This window comes from Argopecten irradians, chromosome 3 (assembly GCF_041381155.1).
Source record: "Argopecten irradians isolate NY chromosome 3, Ai_NY, whole genome shotgun sequence".
NCBI classification, from domain to species: Eukaryota; Metazoa; Mollusca; class Bivalvia; order Pectinida; family Pectinidae; genus Argopecten; species Argopecten irradians.
The window spans coordinates 44,434,643-44,453,398 of NC_091136.1; the positions used below are offsets into that span (position 1 = coordinate 44,434,643).

General features: G+C 34.3%; 2 protein-coding genes across 2 annotated transcripts in view; one reads left to right on the top strand and one right to left on the bottom strand.

Moving 5' to 3' along the window:
• The first annotated feature begins 72 nt into the window (after positions 1-72).
• LOC138318736 (glutaredoxin-related protein 5, mitochondrial-like) lies at positions 73-2,273 on the top strand. The gene is made up of 2 exons (XM_069261384.1): positions 73-445; positions 1,583-2,273. The coding sequence occupies exons 1-2, from the start codon at positions 106-108 to the stop codon at positions 1,774-1,776; spliced, it is 534 nt and encodes a 177-aa protein (XP_069117485.1). The 5' UTR covers positions 73-105; the 3' UTR covers positions 1,777-2,273.
• Positions 2,274-5,599: 3,326 nt separating this feature from the next.
• Positions 5,600-18,756, bottom strand: part of LOC138318738 (cyclic nucleotide-gated channel rod photoreceptor subunit alpha-like) — a 34,091-nt gene continuing 20,934 nt past the window's right edge. The window contains exons 6-24 of the mRNA XM_069261385.1: positions 18,245-18,352; positions 17,919-18,024; positions 16,911-16,955; positions 16,486-16,564; positions 16,031-16,130; positions 13,980-14,044; positions 13,306-13,384; positions 12,532-12,650; positions 12,140-12,232; positions 11,710-11,806; positions 10,884-10,992; positions 10,735-10,772; positions 10,287-10,396; positions 9,937-10,006; positions 9,559-9,614; positions 9,197-9,351; positions 8,915-8,973; positions 8,129-8,164; positions 5,600-7,778 (exon numbers count right to left, since the gene is read on the bottom strand). Coding sequence (XP_069117486.1) covers positions 7,152-7,778; positions 8,129-8,164; positions 8,915-8,973; positions 9,197-9,351; positions 9,559-9,614; positions 9,937-10,006; positions 10,287-10,396; positions 10,735-10,772; positions 10,884-10,992; positions 11,710-11,806; positions 12,140-12,232; positions 12,532-12,650; positions 13,306-13,384; positions 13,980-14,044; positions 16,031-16,130; positions 16,486-16,564; positions 16,911-16,955; positions 17,919-18,024; positions 18,245-18,352 — 2,151 coding nt within the window. The 3' untranslated portion in view covers positions 5,600-7,151. The remainder of the gene's footprint in view (positions 7,779-8,128; positions 8,165-8,914; positions 8,974-9,196; positions 9,352-9,558; positions 9,615-9,936; positions 10,007-10,286; positions 10,397-10,734; positions 10,773-10,883; positions 10,993-11,709; positions 11,807-12,139; positions 12,233-12,531; positions 12,651-13,305; positions 13,385-13,979; positions 14,045-16,030; positions 16,131-16,485; positions 16,565-16,910; positions 16,956-17,918; positions 18,025-18,244; positions 18,353-18,756) is intronic.

Here is an 18,756-nt window from a genome sequence, read left to right on the forward strand (position 1 = left end):
TCGATAAAATATTAATATCAAAATAATGAAGAAAATTTTAATTATGTTTTTCCTAAAATGTTACAGAAGTGAAGGACATAATGTTATGTAAGGACGTAAAGAACTATGTTTTACCAACAACCGAAATCGGAAGGATCCAAACCGGAAATGCGCCAGGGCACTTCCACCGAAAGGATAACCATGAGTGCCCTTCTCAGAGGTTTAGTGCTCCCCACCAGGAGTTTGACATATTCACGACTTCTTGCTGCACATTATGCTTCCAAATTTGGAACAAAGGAGTTTATTGAAAGTGTTGTTAAAGACAAACCTGTTGTCGTTTTCATGAAAGGCACTCCTGCCGTTCCCCGTTGCGGCTTCAGCAATGCGGTAGTGCAAATTCTGAATGCTCATGGTGTGCAAAACTTCGACGCTCACAATGTTCTCGCAGATGAAGATATGAGACAAGGTTTGTATATTTCTGAAAATAGTCTTTGACTTGATCTCAACCTTTGATTAAAGCAAAGAAGTTGAAACACCACATCTGTACATGACATATATTCAGAATTGATGGGTCCGACTCTAGAGCGAATATACATGTACAATACCTTTCGGCCGGGTACGAAATGGTCCCTATGTGCGGGTACGAAATGGTCCCTATGTGTCCTAGTGGAGCATAGTTACTGTTGTAGCGGAAAAGATATCACCTTCTGACTGACTTTTCAAAAGTATAGTCCTGCATTTGAGTTCGATTCGATTCTGTTCAATCATGTGTCTGCATGATTTACAATAGAATTTTTTCCAACATTCTTCTAAATCATGAAAAAAATAAGACAGATACGGATATATTGGGGCTTTAATATCTACCATAACGTTCACAAGACGTTGAATCCACAATTTGTAGACTTGCCGTATAAATTCCCTCCGGAAATACCTTTATTGTGTTTATATGTAAAAAGACTGCTGTCTCGCTGTGATTTTTATATTTTATACGGTTAAATTTATGCCTTGATAAAAAGCGATATAAACAAGTACTGTAGAGTGAATACAAACGTTTTAATAATGATTTGTATGATCATTACCTTGCTCCATTAGCAGTAATAGCCACCAATTGAACTATAAAGAAGACACCATTTTCTGTCTAAGTCTTTTGAGCTACAATATTGCAGTTAGTCTGACTCATCTAGAGAGAACTTCTCTTTAGCTCGATTGGTTGAGCGTCAGACTAGTAATCCAGAGGTCCCGAGTTTGATCCCTGGCAGAGGCAGGTATTTAATTTATTGTAAATCCTGCACCCTGATACAATTGTGCTTTGGATATTGCAACATGCAGTTAAGACTATTAGACTAAATGTATATTGTAGGAGTTCTCTATTAGACTAAATGTATATTGTAGGCTCAGTTGAAGGAGTTATTAAAATTAATTGTTGTTAATGTTGAAACTAATGTGGTGGACAATAACTTGGCATTAAAGTTATGTGGATGTATGGATGCATACTTAATAATCATTGGACCATAATTATATTGACAAAACTAAGACTTTTAAAGTTTTAATTAGTCTTCATTTGTTCAAAGATTTTTATCCTCATTATTATTTTATGTTTTAGGTGTCAAAGATTATACAGACTGGCCAACAATACCACAAGTTTTCTTTGGCGGAGAATTTATTGGTGGTTGCGATATTTTGTTTGAAATGCACAAGAGTGGAGAACTGATTGAAGAACTTAAAAAAGTTGGAATTGAATCTGCACTGGAATATGTGGAAAGTGAAGATTCAGATGACAACACAAAAAAGGATTAATGATTCTGCTTTTTTATCCCACAATCATCATCATAATCATGTGATATTAATTTAAATCTGCCTGCCTCCTTCAGTCATTCAGCATCTGTCTCTAAACAGTGTTTTTCAGTCTTGAGGATTTATCTTTTTATTTCTGCTTACTTTGTTATTGAAGGTCTATGATCTATTGATTAATGAATGACAATAATTGGAACGAAATAAATGTAAAATTTCAAATTTAACACAAAATATTCACTCAATTTAACAAAGAAGTTTCAAAGAATGTAGTATAAAGCTTGCAATCAATGATATAAAAGTTAAACAAAATATTTGCAAACATGTTTTTAATTATCATCATGTGAAAGTAATGAAACAAATTCTGTTTGATATATTTCTAAGTTATTAAATAATTAAATAATCAGTTTGTTTCAGTGTAGAGTTGTATTCCATGCTTTTTTTATATGCATAAATAACTGTGCTCTTAGTTTGTATTAATAAAATACAAATATATATGTTTTGATGTTTCTTGTGTGAATTTGTTGTGGCCGCTAAAATTTATGATATGCTTAGCTCGATCAAACTACACGTATTGCAATATAAGTCATTTATTCATTATTCAATTATGCAACAGCATCTTATTATATGATATATCTTATTAGATATCCCATAAGTTGGAGTATCAAGAGAAAAAGGGAAAGAGATGTTTGATGTTGTTTTTAATTTTTTTTTAATTTTTGTCTCCTTTTTGATTAAAGTCAAGGAAGGTGTTGCAAAGCTATTGCTTTTCTGGAGATGGAAATGGACCAAACAGTAATGCTACTGTTGAAGTTATTTAATTGAACTGAAACTTGGTCTAGTTACTTTTTGTAAAGTCAGAATACAAGGTCAATGATTAAACAAAAAAAAATAACTGCTTCTTGTAATCTTGAAAATTACAAATTTCATACTTTGCGTTGAAGTCCCAAGCAGCAATCTTGGATTTTGAAAATTGAAAATTATCACTACTTCTCAGAAATTAATGAAAAACTTTCTCTCAAATTCAATTTGTAGGTTTCCATTGGCGCTGAATACACTAGTCCGCTAAACCTGCCTATATTATTAGGCTTTTTAAATTTTTTTTTTTTGGCCTAATATAAATGCGAAATCGTAGGCCAGATTTTGCCTACGCTACGTCAGCGGTATATTTCTAATATATCGTCCATGCAATGCCGGGAAAACATACACATACCTATATATTGGGATCTTATGTACTCCACTGCCCCCATGTTACATCCCATTTATGAAATTAAACAACTCTGCACAATGAAATACTTCCGAGACCCATCTATTTCACACATTTGTAATGGCCGCTGTATACACATTTAGTAGAGCAAACGGCAGCCAATATTATATATATTATATATTAGGCAAAAAAAAAAAAAAATTAAAAAAGCCTAATAATATAGGCAGGTTTAGCGGACTATGAATACACGTACGCTACATTTTGTAAGCGATCCATGGTTAAGATGGTAGACATCTTGGATTTTGACAATTGGAGTTTGTTATCAGTATTTCTCAGAAAATACTGAAGGGATCTCTGTCTAATTTCATATTTAGATGCCTATAGTTATGCAAAATGGGTTTGGGACAATCCAGTATAAAAAAGGCAGACTGGCAGTCTATAAATTATGTAACTGATCCAGATTCAAGATGGTTGATTGGAAGTCATTTTGAATTTTGACAATTGGACTTCGTTATTGCTGCTTCTCAGGAAATACTGAAAGGATTTTTCTTAAATTTCATTTGTAATTTACTCTTGGTGCCTAGTTATACACATTGATCGCGGGAAAAGATGGCCGACAGATGCATGTAGCCATTTTGAAATTTCATAATTGAAGTTTGTTATCATTATTTCTCGGAAAATACTGAAGGTATCTATATATCTCTTAAATATCATACATGTATGTTGATTCCTCTTGGTACCTAGTCATGCACGTGCATTTTGGGACCGATTTGAAGACACGCTGCCATCTTATATTTTCACAGCTAAGGGAAAGCACACAAGTTTCTGCAGGATGTGGGTGAATGCCTGTCGCAACCATATTCAGCAGGTGTACATCCAGTCTCGTATATATTTGGCCTTTGACTTTCAGCCCTGTCGATTTTAGCTGTATGGCATTTGATGGTTGAAGACATAATGACATTGACAAAGAAATGCGTACAAAGGACCCGTACCTTCTTGTAGGACCTCAGGCGTTTGGCTTTATAGATATTTTCCTCCCTCTCTCTCTCTCTCTCTCTCTCTAATCCTATATTTTAATATTGAAAATTGTTGGCAAAACTTCGGATCAGCAATCACAACCTAGAAATTGAAGCTGGTACGACAAAAAAGATACCTCGCCAGCACCGGTTATGCAAATTTTGCAATATTGTAGAGGATGAAGCTCACTTCACTTCATCCTCAAGTGTACAGTAAATTCTACTGAAAGAAAAACTTTCTTATCTAAATACAAAAATAATTCTATGTTCACAGACTATGAAAATGTAATAAAGTAATAAAGTTATTGTCATTTAATGAACCACAACTTCTGCAGGATTTGGGCTCTTCATTAATAGGTCGTTTGAACCGAGGAAAGCGGGCTTGCTGAATGCATAAGTTGTTCTTGTTTTATTATTATTGTGTTATACATGTAATGTTATCTTTGTAATTTGCTATCGATCCTTGTTTGTGGATGTAAAAATGCAAATAAATGAATTGAATATATATAGAAAAATATCTATAGAGCCAAACGCGGTCGGACCATGGTCTGAAAAAATTCAATAACCTAGAGAACTTCCAGGACCTATAAGGCTATTGTTCACTGCCATCATCATACTTGAATTCCCGTTTGGATATATTTAACGTTGAGAGTGAGTACTTTTCTAAGACTAATAGTCACATTTTGCTGTAAACATGTATATCACTTGTGTATTTATCCTTGATGGCCATTTACAAGCAACTCTAGATATATGTTATATACGCTTATTCACTTTCAATTTTATCACTCAAAGCAAACAATTACAATACAGACAGGATGTAGAGTGACATGTCTTCTATAAAATCGAGTGATGACAGTTATGAGTCACTAGGTTTGAATCATGTCTATCTGACCTTCCGTTTTTTATTTAAAACTTCCTTTATACTAATACACGAGATATTACATGACTCGTCTTCCTCTCCGTTTCCCCTTGTCTCGGTATCATGAGTCACTGTATATATGGTCTTTGATACTGTCACAGGTTTACTACGCGCAAAAAAAAAATACTAGTATTTATTTTCAGTATTTTTCTTTTTTTTGCGCGTCGCAAACCTGTGGTACTGTTAACCACTTTATATTCGCGAGATTCATATTTTCACGTAATTTTGCGAGCAAGCTAGAAAGCGAATTAATTTGCAGGGATGTGATTCTTCCTCATTTCAGAGAATTTCCTCTGATTTCATAGAAATATCTATGAGAAACAAATAATCTCATATGTGATCTAAAACATCATAAAAAGACCCTTTTTATCACTTGTGAGGGAGTTCCTCTCATTGGTTGAAAGCGTCCCCTCCTTTGCTGATTGCATCAATGACATTCCTATAATTGTATCGTGAATGTATATAAAGACAGAAAATCAGTAAGAGCCCTTGATGACAAATATATCGAAAATACGAAAGTATGTACGCGAAAGACGTTTATAGTACATTTTATATGACAAATCACTTATTATTTCGATTGAAAACGTTTAATGTATTTTTTTCTTCTATTGTTGGAGATGACAGTTTTTGTATACAAGGCATATACCGTTTTCTATTTTACGTCATATATTAAGACAAATAAACATCAACAGATGAATTTTTTATTCAACAATAACAAGCATATTTAATTGCAGTTTCTTTCTGTGATGTACGATATACAATTTAAATAAGGTTCTTGGTATATCTATTTACTCAAAAATAGCAAAAAAAAGTTTTATCTTAGACCATTTATTATTGACTGCACAAATCGTGTGTGCAACAAAACAAAATACTTTTATGACCACAAAAATACAGACATGGTCTTTATAAAGGCAACAAAGACAATCGGTTTGTTCATATACTGGGTTTGTACTAGTTGAAATTAAGGTCGAGTGCGACTAAATATCGATTGAAGTTTAAATAGAATTTAATCACAATTGAATATCCTGTCTTTAAAGTTTTACGTTAGCCAATTGCCCTATCAACAGCACAGGTGATTTAACTAAGAGATATTTTCTGCATGCGACATGAATGCGTGCGAGAGACTGGTGTTATTGTCATATCGCTAAACTGTGATGCCGAATTTATTTATTCACTGATAATATGAACAATATTTTCGATGACACCATTTAGCAAAACAACCTTCCCCATAGTGTGCTAGAACTTGGACCGTCCTTGTGGGTTACAAAGCTAAAATAAGACCCAAAATGAAGCTTGTTGTTTGTTTTCAAGGGAAATATAAAAAAAAGGATTTTGGGGAAAAAAGAGAGAGTGCTGCCTTTTTTTTTTAGAACAATCATTAAAATTCTTGCGTCTTCGTAGGACACAGACAATGCAGTACATTTGTAGCTAAGAGTAATCACATTCAGTAAACGGTTTTATCTCACCTCCCTTTTAATTTTTGCAATTTGTAATTATATTTGAATGAAATAATTTGTTTTACATTTTCCTGAAGCGATAAAATTTGAATTTGAAGAGTTTTGAATGTGGCTGTCAATAACTGGTGAAAGAATTCCACGAACGATATTTACTGCGATTTAAAATTTTCCTTAGTTCTTTAACCTCTCCACATCATCATCATCGTCCATCATCAAACTTTCATTTCTTCAGGTGGAGATACAATATAAATCGACATAAGATAAAAGAAAGAAAACTAGGCGAACAGTTCAATCTGTTTAAAAAAGAAGGGTAATAGGTAAGCCATTACTCCTTTGTGGGCATTGTTAAAGGCAATTTTACAGTTGGAATTAATGCGTAGCTTTCACGATATCCCTAACCAAATTCATCAGGAATGTCTTTTTGGTAAAAATGAGTTCATTGCTTAAGAGTGACTTATATTGATTACTGACGTAAATAGGATTTTGGTGACCTCTCACCATCAACTCTTGTTATCACTGACGATTTCTAAAAGAAAACGAAACGCTCCTTATACCTTTATTTCATGTTTTAAAGGTGCTAAGGTAATTATTTATTATCCTTTCACTGAACCTTTCGAAAATAACTAATTTGCGAAAAAAACATACATTCCAAAGTTCCGTGTCATGTAAACAAGCTTTGAACAGCATGTTGTCAAATGTATAAAACGACGAAAGTTTAAGGTGCAGACCGCGGTGATGGCTGACTATATTCCGACAGTTTTGTTGGCTAACGGGACACAGAACTAAACATTCGTCTCTTTGAAACACGACCTGCGTCGTCTTCTGCTCAACATTGGACTTCCTGCCAACTGAGGAAGTTGGATGACATTGCTTACAGGATCCGGTTCTTCCCAGTCTGACTCGAGATCTGCGTCACTAGCTATACTAGAATCACAATTACTTTCTGTGCTGGTCTGCGATTGGTGTCGCAGAGCATTACTGGCGCGCCAGAGCGTTGCCAGGGTTTCGGTGTCACTTGAGTAGCCACTGCTTTGCTTGACAGGTTCTGTATTGTCGGAATGTGTAACGTTGACCTGTGACCTTGTCATCAGGGTCGAATTCGTGTTTGAGTCTGACCTGCCATTGGTAAGTTGTGCCTGACCTTGGTCAACGCTAATTGACCTCATGCCTCTACGTTCAAGGTAATGTTCGGAAGCACATTTTTTCCTTAAAGATAATCTGCAAGATCTGTCCGAAAAGGAAGAACGCACGATTTTGCTTTTTCTATATGAGCTAGCAGTGTCGACAGAATTCGACACCTTTCCACAGGCACACGAGGCACCCAAAGCTTGCTCCAGTTCTTGTATCTTTTTATTTGCTTTTCGAAGAGTTTTGTCGTATTGTTGTAATTTCAGCTCAAGTCTTTTTCTCTGAAATGGCGAAAATAGAATAATTAACTTTTATATCAATTTATTACATCGACAGATATCTGAATGTTTGTGCAGTAATATGGCAAATCAGCAACAGACTTGGCGGGTACTGAATTACACCTTGGCTGACATGCTTTTATATGTCTAAGACTTGATTGTATCTATTATATTCTCCAAATATCCCGATTAGAATGAAGAAGAGCACAAATAAATAGTTCAAAGACCGAAACATTAAATTCATTAGACTGAAAATAAATTACGATGGACTACATAAAAAAAAAAAAAAAAAAAAAAAAAATTGGTATATTCAATATTCTTGCCACAACCACAGCCTTTGACTATGAACTTACCTTTTCCACCGAACGGCTATTTGATTTTTCATGTATCTACAACAACAAGAACAATTTTCTTTTTCTTTTCTATTACAGATAACATTCATATTATAAAAATGCATCAATATCAGGATGACGATTATTTTGCGATAGTCAACTTAGAGATGGAACTCACACAACGTACCAATCCATGTACTAATATAAACACACGTCGTCTTGTTACTAATTAGTGCGAGCACTTGTCAGGGGAGTCTAGTTATAGATTATATGATATAAAAAAATCACCACAGTTCTAATTTTGTGTTAGTTTTGCATGGTTATCAACTGAATATCGTGACCTCCATTTAACCATTGTATATACGTTAAAAGTTACCTTAGAAGTAAAATGGTTACTACATTGTAACAATTTCCCGTCAGCTTCTAGGGCTTCGCACCCCATACCCCTACCGGGCGTCGCCCCTGGACCCTGAGCAGGGGCTCTCGCCCCTGCACCCCCAGCATGCAGACCTATCCGACCTTGCTACGCATGAATTAGTGCATTTGTATATTGATTCCATTATAATTTAGATGTTATTAATGCATCCTAAAAGGCAAGTTAATCATATTTGACGAATAATTGAGGTTACTGTTATACAACGAATACTTATGTACACATGTTATGAAACAAAACTATAATTTGTTTCCCGCTAAGACTGTGTCCTCGGATACCTGATTTATACAAATTATGATGTTTGATCACTACACCCAATATCAATGACACACTGACATTTCCTACGTACTATATAGTACTAGTATCATCAGTACCTGTGTCTGGTAATCCCTCAGTTGGTTGACGATCGTCTTCAGCTGAGACAATTCTGTACCTGTGTATAGATATGAAGTTGTGTTCTCATTAATTCATATATACTAGTTATGCTTTGATAACGATCAAAATAATTAACTTTTGAAGAATACTCGGAATCACTTGTCATATGTTGATAAAATTGGCAAAGAAGTCAGAACATATCGCATAGAAATGTATTACAGATACTACCCTATTGAATTTGTATGTCTCCTTTTGACTAATGATAACAGCATATATGATACCCTTATTCTCCACAAGTTTCTTGAAACTGTCCGATTGGACAATGCCTGATAGCCAGTCACGCTTCCGCTTAGATGATTCGATCGTCCGGCGTTCTGAAGGAGGGAGAGACTGTTCATCTCCATTGGTGTTCCGAATCACCCTAGTCTCATTCATCCTGTTAATATCAAAATGTAGAGTAAACAACACGACATGATTGAAATATCAGAATGAACACGGAAAAAAAATCTCCGGAATTAAAACACAGGACATCCGGTCTCGAGACGGACAAGATATCTGATATGCGGCGTACATCGCAGTACAGTTCCACGACAACTCCGAAAAAGACTACGGACATAAAGGCATGAAAATGAGACTACTGTACCTTAGTTTCGCCTGTGTTTCCAGTATCGCCTTTGCATCAGGATATTCTACCAGTGCCTGAAAGAATACAAATACATAAAGATTCAATATTGTAGGCATACCGGGATCTCCTAGAACATACAAACAACACACACAAGACACTGTGCAGGAAGGTCAAATGACTTGGCTTGAAATAGGGCGTTAAGCATCAACCGAGCAACCAAACTCTATGGAAAGCGACAACATGTCACAATTTAACCCTTTAACATAGGTAAACTATTAACAGAAAAAAACCATTTGGACATCACGAGACTATCCATTCGAGTTGAACCTAAAAGAGTCTGCTTTATTAACGAGACCCGTGATAAAACAGTCTACTGTGACACTACGGAGTACTTACTGTAAGAAGATCTTTTCTGGAAAGCCTTAACAGTTCAGAATACCCGACAGACCGGACATCAGCTGTTCGCCTTTGTTAATGAATAATATAAAACAAACTTCTATAAGCGTATTTGAAGGTTAATACATCTGTTTCGTCAGTACATTTTAATTTCCATTCTATTCTTTATATTAAGGCCGGTTGTTGATAATAGAAGATGAACAGAAACATAGTATTTAAAATTTGAACAGGGTGGAAGTTATGCTACAATATCATTCATATAAAAAAGACTTAAAAATTTGAAAAGTTCAAAACTTAAATAAATGTATATCACGTTAGTGATTACCAAGATTTGATGAAATGTACCTTACCTGTTTTGTCCTGAATCTAGTTTTAGTAAACTGATCTCCCCGAAATAGTTTCCCGTTCCTAAAGTTGCTACTCTCTGTGTTTGCCCCGTATCAGCACAGGGGACAACAATCTGAAAACCCATTGATATGTATTTGAATTTATGATATACGTATCAGAAAAATAAAACAAAACAGTAAAAACGTCTTAGCTTATGGAATTATATGCAGGATAGATCAGTCACTTTTAAATTTGTTAAAACTTCTTAAGGATATTGGCTCATTGTTATGCTATATTTAATGTTATGAACAAATTCCATAATATGGAATCTGCAAAATACACGCAGGAGGTTCATACCAGCCTTTGGGGACAGAGCTGGAGTTCAAAATCGTGTAATGGTATTGTAAGGAATGTAATTCAACGATTCTTTATATAAAAATCGTTAATGATAATGTTGATGAATGTTTGTACCTCTATCTTTCCATGGTTAATGATGTACATCTCACGACCTGAAAAATAATGTTCAATCAATCAATAGGATGTGGGTGTTAAAATATTTCACCTACAAAATGAAAGTCAACAAAATGTGCTAAAATACGTGAAGCGGTAAATGCTATTACCTATATCCCCGATGTGACAGATGTAATCTCCAGGAGAAAATATCTGTGGCCGAAGTTTTAATACTAACTCCCTCAAAAGTCCCTCCTCACACTCTTCGAAAATAGTTACCTGAAAGAGTGGACATACATAAATATATTGTATGTGTTCATATATGATTAGTCTAACAATATACATATGCAGTAATCATGCTTTAGCATAATCATGCTTTAGTTATTCTAAGTCATTTGCATGAATATATTAATTTCTTCACTTTTCTCCAAGTATTTCGTTTGATTTTATTATTTGAATAACGTTTAAAGGGCCACTACTTTTGCAAAACAAAAATAAAGGTTTCTAAAAATCAATAATAATATACGAAAAAAGTATATTAATGGCCTAAAAGGAGGTTATAACACCAACCAAATGCAGGATTCCTTGCGTAACAGACGCGCGGTAATAAGGTGACGGCGGGAAACATAAAACGACCCGCGTTATGAAAATTAGCATTAGATTTTTTAAAATTAAATTGTTAAGAAGGTGATGGTAAGTGGTAAGTGTAGTATTAACGTTTAGTTAATAACTTTTGTGACTCTATAAAATTATCAATTTCGTTTTACATTCCCGTTTTAAAAATTAAAAGCCGTTTCGGAAAAGGTAGTGGGCCTTTAACATATCATTTTTAGATAGCACACTATTTCTCTACTTAACAGTTTGCCATGCAATATTAATGTGGAGTTGTAGAGTCCTTGTGTACTGGAACGACTGGTTAAAACAAAACTTTCGAAAAAATAACTATACAGTACTGTTTGTTAGTATTTCTAAATTTCGAAATTCAACCGGCATTACCTTTTTGAGGGTATCTAGATGGACTTGTATAGCAATCTCCATCTGTAGTCTCTCCGGCAGCATCTGAAGTAACTGAGGCTCGTCCATGGCTTGGTTTCTGAATTTATTGTAGATAATACCGTAATAATAACATATTTTTATATACAACATTCTTCTGGTAATGAAGTTACTTTTCTGACCTTTTTGTCGTTTTAACAATTGTGCAAAACACAATAGTAGAACCTTAACAATCGGCATCATACAGTCATTTGCCTTTTAACCACTCGCCAGGGACTTTATGACCAATGACTGATGCATCATTTAACGCTCTGAATATAAAACGATATTCTACACTTATCCTTTGCGAATGCTTTTATAATACTGAATTACTAATCATGTAACCAATAATGTTCTAATCTGTTGGCATTCGATTTGGTGAATAGAAGCGTACTTTGACCAGGTATAGTCGGCCCAGCGTTTGACTCGGTTCTGTAAAGGTATGGGGACGTTTCTGTGCCTCAGGTAAAACTTTATCTGGTCCATCCTGTAACATTGTATATATATAAATATTAATACTACAAGCGCGCGCATTAAAAATACCATTATTTCAGTATTTATGTTGACAAATTGCAAAAATAAGATTACCTATCACAAATGATTGATATTTGGTTATTGTTCATGATTTTTATCTTTTAGTATTTTCAATAATATTTAAGTTAGAAAAATTATGAGCCCATCGAAATGAGAAATTTATTTATTATATTTTTAATGTGATTTCATTTAGGTAAATTTCCATGTTAGTGGGAGAAAAAAATAGGCTTCATGGTTCGATATCTCACTTACCTTGATTGAAATTCTTGTCTAGATGCATTCAAATTACTAATGACGTCACCAACGTTCCCAACAACGGCGGCAAATATGAATACACCAATGACAAACGTCATGCCTGTGAACACGTGTTCCTGAAACAGGCAAACAGACATATCTAACCAGCTAAATATCTTTAACATCGAACCATAAACGAACTAAATATAAACTTGTGATTGTATATGAAATACTTCCAGTATGCATATTCATCATGACATACCATTGCATGTACTATTTTAACGGTATGGACTTACCAAATTAGTTTGAGGCAGTGGTCTTTCTCCTATTGTAGTCGATATGGACTTACCAGATTAGTTTGAGGCGGTGGTCTTTCTCCTATTGTGGTCGATATGGACTTACCAGATTAGTTTGAGGCGGTGGTCTTTCTCCTATTGTGGTCGATATGGACTTACCAGATTAGTTTGAGGCGGTGGTCTTTCTCCTATTGTGGTCGATATGGACTTACCAGATTAGTTTGAGGCGGTGGTCTTTCTCCTATTGTGGTCAGTATGGACTTACCAGATTAGTATGGACTTACCAGATTAGTTTGAGGCGGTGGTCTTTCTCCTATTGTGGTCGATATGGACTTACCAGATTAGTTTGAGGCGGTGGTCTTTCTCCTATTGTGGTCGATATGGACTTACCAGATTAGTTTGAGGCGGTGGTCTTTCTCCTATTGTGGTCGATATGGACTTACCAGATTAGTTTGAGGCGGTGGTCTTTCTCCTATTGTGGTCGATATGGACTTACCAGATTAGTTTGAGGCGGTGGTCTTTCTCCTATTGTGGTCAGTATGAGGAGTGACCAGTAGATACAGCAGATATATTTCCTACAATGTATGAACAGGTAGTTAATGACGATATACTTTATTAATGCATTCTGAGATAAGAGGTTTAAAGCGGTAAAGTCATGTACACATTAGCTTTTCTTGCAGTGATAAAGGCCAATTCAATTTTAATGAATGAATGCAGTCAAGGTAGAAACGCCAAAATGAGATATAAAAAATATCTAGTATGTATTCTGTATTTGCATATTACAATGTTATCTCTTTTTGTGGGTGGGTACTTCTTGTTTCGTCATATTTTTATGAGTTTAACGTCGTATATTTTTCAGATAAAACGACGTAACTTTTGCTCACAATGAAATTACTTCACAATCGATACCTATGTGAAAGGGAGATAACTCTGTTATAAAACGGAATATCATGGCGTCAATACTCTAACTGATTAAAGTGTCATAATAAACACAAATTCCGATAAACCACGGTATCCGGAAATTCACTAGTATTTGTTTACGTTCTACAATAGTTAATGGTGTAAACGTTATACCAGATAAATTAGCACTTGAGATATTTGAGACTCGGCAACTAAATACAATTTTATTTCTATTATAAAGAAATTATTAATATTAAGACGGAGTATTACCTGACAAATGTATCCGGGTAGTTACCACTGGAGTAAGCCCACTCAGTAGACCCAATGCCTTCGTACTGTTAAATACATTCATTTTGTTTTTCAATTTCAACAAATTTTATTTCAAAAATATATGAAAAATGATCGAATAACAGATATAGCCTATATGGGTTCTCTCGCTATGTAACAGCTAGTACATAGCAAAGTAATAAGATATAAAGTGTTGTTTATAATATATAACAGTATAAACATCTTATAATTATTAGATATGAACTTTGAATGTGGAAGTTTGTAGTTACGGATTTTTTTTTACCAATATCGAACCCATTTTAGATCTCGTTGATATAAAGCAATACACCAAATTTGGTTGAAATCGGACAATAAATACTAAAGTTATTGAGCGGAAACCACGTTTTGACGATTTTTAAGTCCCATAACTCTTGCAAACATTGACGGATTTTGACCATTATCGAACTCATCCAAGATCTCATTGATATAAAGCAGTTTTTGAAATTTGGTTGAAATTGGACTATAAATAATTAAGTTATCGCACGGAAACCGTTTCCCGGACGCCGACACCGACGACGCCGACGACGCCGACGCCGACATAGTGATACCCAAGTGTCGCCCTTGCGTTGCAGGCGACACAAAAATCTATGTATATAGAAGATATTTTTCAGATTTCAAAGTTATTGGTATTGAATCAGTATTCAAAGAAAGGTTTCCTTCTACCCATAGGATGAAGAACAAAAAATGTCCAAATTGGCTTATTAGCCATTGGTCATCCACACATGAATACATTAAAATGGGAAAACAGTCAGGGTAATAGCGAAAAATGGACAACTTGAACAACGGTGATATTTTGAAAAATATGTACCAAGATGAAAGAGTGTTTCTTCTTAAAGCTATATCAATAAGTACATTCGTGTCTTTGTAAAATAATTTACCTTTAGAGAAAATGAAATAAATGAATGCTTCCAAGGTAACTATCACGAGTGGGACCGGGAGAGAAGAAGCCATAACAACACAATTTATTTATGTTTAAATCTAGGCCTCTGGTGCTACTGAAAATATTCTAGTCGAAAAAAGTATTTCGGAAAGGTAAGTGACCAGCTTGGATGGGGGTATTTGGGCGTTATCACGGTAGTGGTCATGGATATTTGGCGGGTAGAGAGTGATGCCTTAATGTGAAGTGAAGTAAGTACGATGAAAAAAAAGAATACAATAACAAAAACAGTTGACAATTTAAAACAAGTAATCTTGTTATTCTTATGTAGAGATTTGTTAAAAGGCATTTCCTTTAACTGAAATTGGGAATTTGGTGACACGCTCCAAACATTGATTTTATTAATAGGTGTTTTGAAGTAGCGCTTGAGTTACCGAAAACTCATGGCCATGGCTATTAGGCATATCCATCATAAACAGGAATTACGCTCTATGACGTAAATCAAACTATTTTAGTGTAACCCTGAGGTTGGTAACAGGAGTTAGACTTCGATCAATACTATTTCTCTATTCTTTGTTATTCCTAGACACTATTATCATTTAGGCTTAACACGCCAACCTTCAAAAAGCACAACACAGCTTATGGGTACGTGATGATTTCAATAACATTTCAATCCATACAATAAACACATTGGTGGAAAATGATAAAAAAACATTGATTACTACACGCAGTATACGTATATAGCATTTCTAATTTACAACATCACGAGAAAAGGTATCAGTAATGGAATGATCATGTTAAAACAGAATTTGAAACAGTGTAAATCATAGATATCTTATATTGCAACGTTAGCCTTTAGCGATTCTGCATTATATATCATTATATTCGCATTAATTGTTTCAATAATAATTTTGAAAAAAGGGAACTAACGAACATAATTCCGCCCATAATTTATTATTTTAGAGTTTTGTTATATTTCAATGTAATTTAACCTAAAATTCAATTCGTGTAATGCTAAATTCGCTTGTCATAAAAGTAACATGTAATAAACACAATGAACAGTATGGGGAACACCTAGACATTACAATAGAAGATAAGCCATTGGTGGGCTACATACCAGGGATACCATGTAATACAAACAGCCAATCCAATGTATGACTAGGAGTAGATAGAGAGTGAGCTTGATGGCCCGGACAAAGTTCGGGTTAGATGTACGACTGTAAGGAAATATCGACATTATAGCAAACATGTTTTCTTAACTTTAAATCCACATAGACAGAAAAATTAAAACAGTAATATTTATCTGTATGGAGACAACTTCCCTATAAACAGTTCAATGATAATTAATCCAGGTGCTCAGGAAGCGATTTCTCAAAGAACAAACCATAAACTATAAATGTTTGCTATAGAAGAATTCCAGTGGGACAAAAACCAATGACTGAAATAAATGGACACTAGGATGAGTTGTTGTTATTTCACAAAACGCTGAACTAGACCATTAAATGTTTAAGTTGAATTTAAACAATTATTTGTTTTTATTTAATTTCAACCAAAAGTAAAATGTTAAACTACCTGTCGGTGATGTCGAAGAATTCAGAAACTGTTCGTGCCTTCAGTAACCTTGGTAACCGTGTTATGGCTATGTAGAATCCTTACGATAAAAGTGAAGGTTTTACTAAAGGTAATGTAGCTATCGTTACCCAACTGTAATAACAGTGCATCGTACCCTATTACTGACTCCACAATCTATATAAATATGACATGTGGAATGTGTTCGCCAGAATTATTAATTGTTGCTAAATAGTGATAAAGCTTGTTTAAGGAATTCTTAACAATATTTGTATCAAAATAAACGACCGGGAAACAGGACTAAAATCAACATATAACATAAATCATGTAAAAGTGTCAATTCAGGGTGGATATTTATCATTTAAGCTGGTGAATTATCGTAATAACGTTGTAATCTTTGCAGCTGATATAAATAATTGAATACTCACGGTATTGATCGATGCCAATACTGACGTTGATACATCTCAGCATCCCTACATAATGAAGTAAATGTGGGGTTGATATATACTTTTACACATAATACACATTCTTTGCTTTGTACTTACATTAAATATAGACGTGGATATATTACATATCCAATTTTGAAGAATCTGACGGATAATCTGGAATTGAAATTGGCTAATTGGAGTCAGAGATAAGAAAGTCTATGTATGACTTTATTTTACTTTGACCTATCTTTTTTATGATTAGTTTACCCTAGTCAATGGAAAAACAAAATAACTTACCCTGATCTATAACATATAATACGTTTGTGTTTCGTCCTTTTAATTTTCTGAAACCTACTAACCAACAGAGATCTAAATCTCGGTGACCAACCAGCAAGGCAAATATACAACATAATACATGGAAGAAAAATAAATCATAAAGAAGTAATGATTTTGAAACTTTGAAGTTTGTACTTTGTATAGGTTATGTTTCATTGTAGAGTTGATCTCATTTTGAAAATAGTTTTGTTTTCATAGATTTTATATCGTCATAAAACCAGAATATTGATAATTACGAAAATTTGTTTTGTACAGTTTTATCTTCAACCTTTCTACAATGCTATTGCTGTGTTTGTTTTATATATCTTTAGTACTCTATCTGGACCAAGACGTTGTTGGTCAAAGGACCAGCTATATTTTAAAAATTGTCTGCCCTACTATAAAGTTGCCGGTCACGGGCATACGAACAGGCGTTAATTTCGAACGCTGACTATGGCCTTACCTTGAATATGGATATATATATAGTTTTATCTGTGACGATGGATATAATATATAAAGAGCTTACCTGACCTGTCGATGTGACACAAACAGATTATCAATACATACATATGCATTGTATAGTATATAAAACTTACCTTGACATATACACGTAACATATAAATTATATCTTTATATGTGGATATATCATTTCACGGTTACACCTTTACAATTGTAATTGGTACACAAGCCTACCTTGGCATATAAATATGACTGTATGGAGTGGTAAGATAGATAACATGTCCAGTTTAAATCTTGTCCGTCTCCAGTATCTCTCAGATACGTTATGGACATCAGACACCTGTTAACACACATAAACTAAGTAAGTATTCAAATGATACATAACTTATCGTTTGAATGTTAGAAAATGTAGCGAATGACGGATGATCTTCATCAGGTTTTCAAAATTTAATACAAAATTCAATATGAATCAATTAAAAAAATGACAACACTGCATACATCTGAATATGAAGTAACATAATACAGTACATTATATTATGTCATGTTTATGAACAACTCACCAGACAGCCATCTTCATAGTGGGATACGCGACTTTGTACTGCAATGTCGATCAAGTATACAGCGTCACAGCCGAGGTCGAGCACAGTGAATAGTGTGCTGGGTAATACCTAATAACACAAGTAGATGTACTTGGTAATTATTTAAAGTGACACTAAACTACGTTTATTATTTTTCTTGTTTCTTCAGAAAATACTGAAGGGATCTCTGTCAAACTTCATATGTAAGTTTCCCTAAGTACCTAGTAATACAAAATGGATTTTGAGACCAATCCAGATATAAAAAGGCAGGCTGACAATCGTTTTGGATTTTGACAATTGAAGTTATTAAGGACTATTTTATTTATTAGTCACACTAAATCCACAGTGAATACCATATCCCAGCTTGGTTTGTCTGACTTTGGGACTTTATCTTTTTGTAATCAAAATCAGTTTTGTGTACACAAAATTGAATTCTGTCATAATGAAATCATTTTCGTCTTACAAAAATTATCTTTCAGCACACTAAAATCATT

Bases quoted from the DNA above. Each gene is read 5' to 3' on its own strand.
- LOC138318736 (XM_069261384.1), top strand. From the start codon at position 106: ATGTTTTACCAACAACCGAAATCGGAAGGATCCAAACCGGAAATGCGC. The intron at 446-1,582 runs GTTTGTATATTT...TTTATGTTTTAG, and splicing joins AGATGAAGATATGAGACAAG to GTGTCAAAGATTATACAGAC.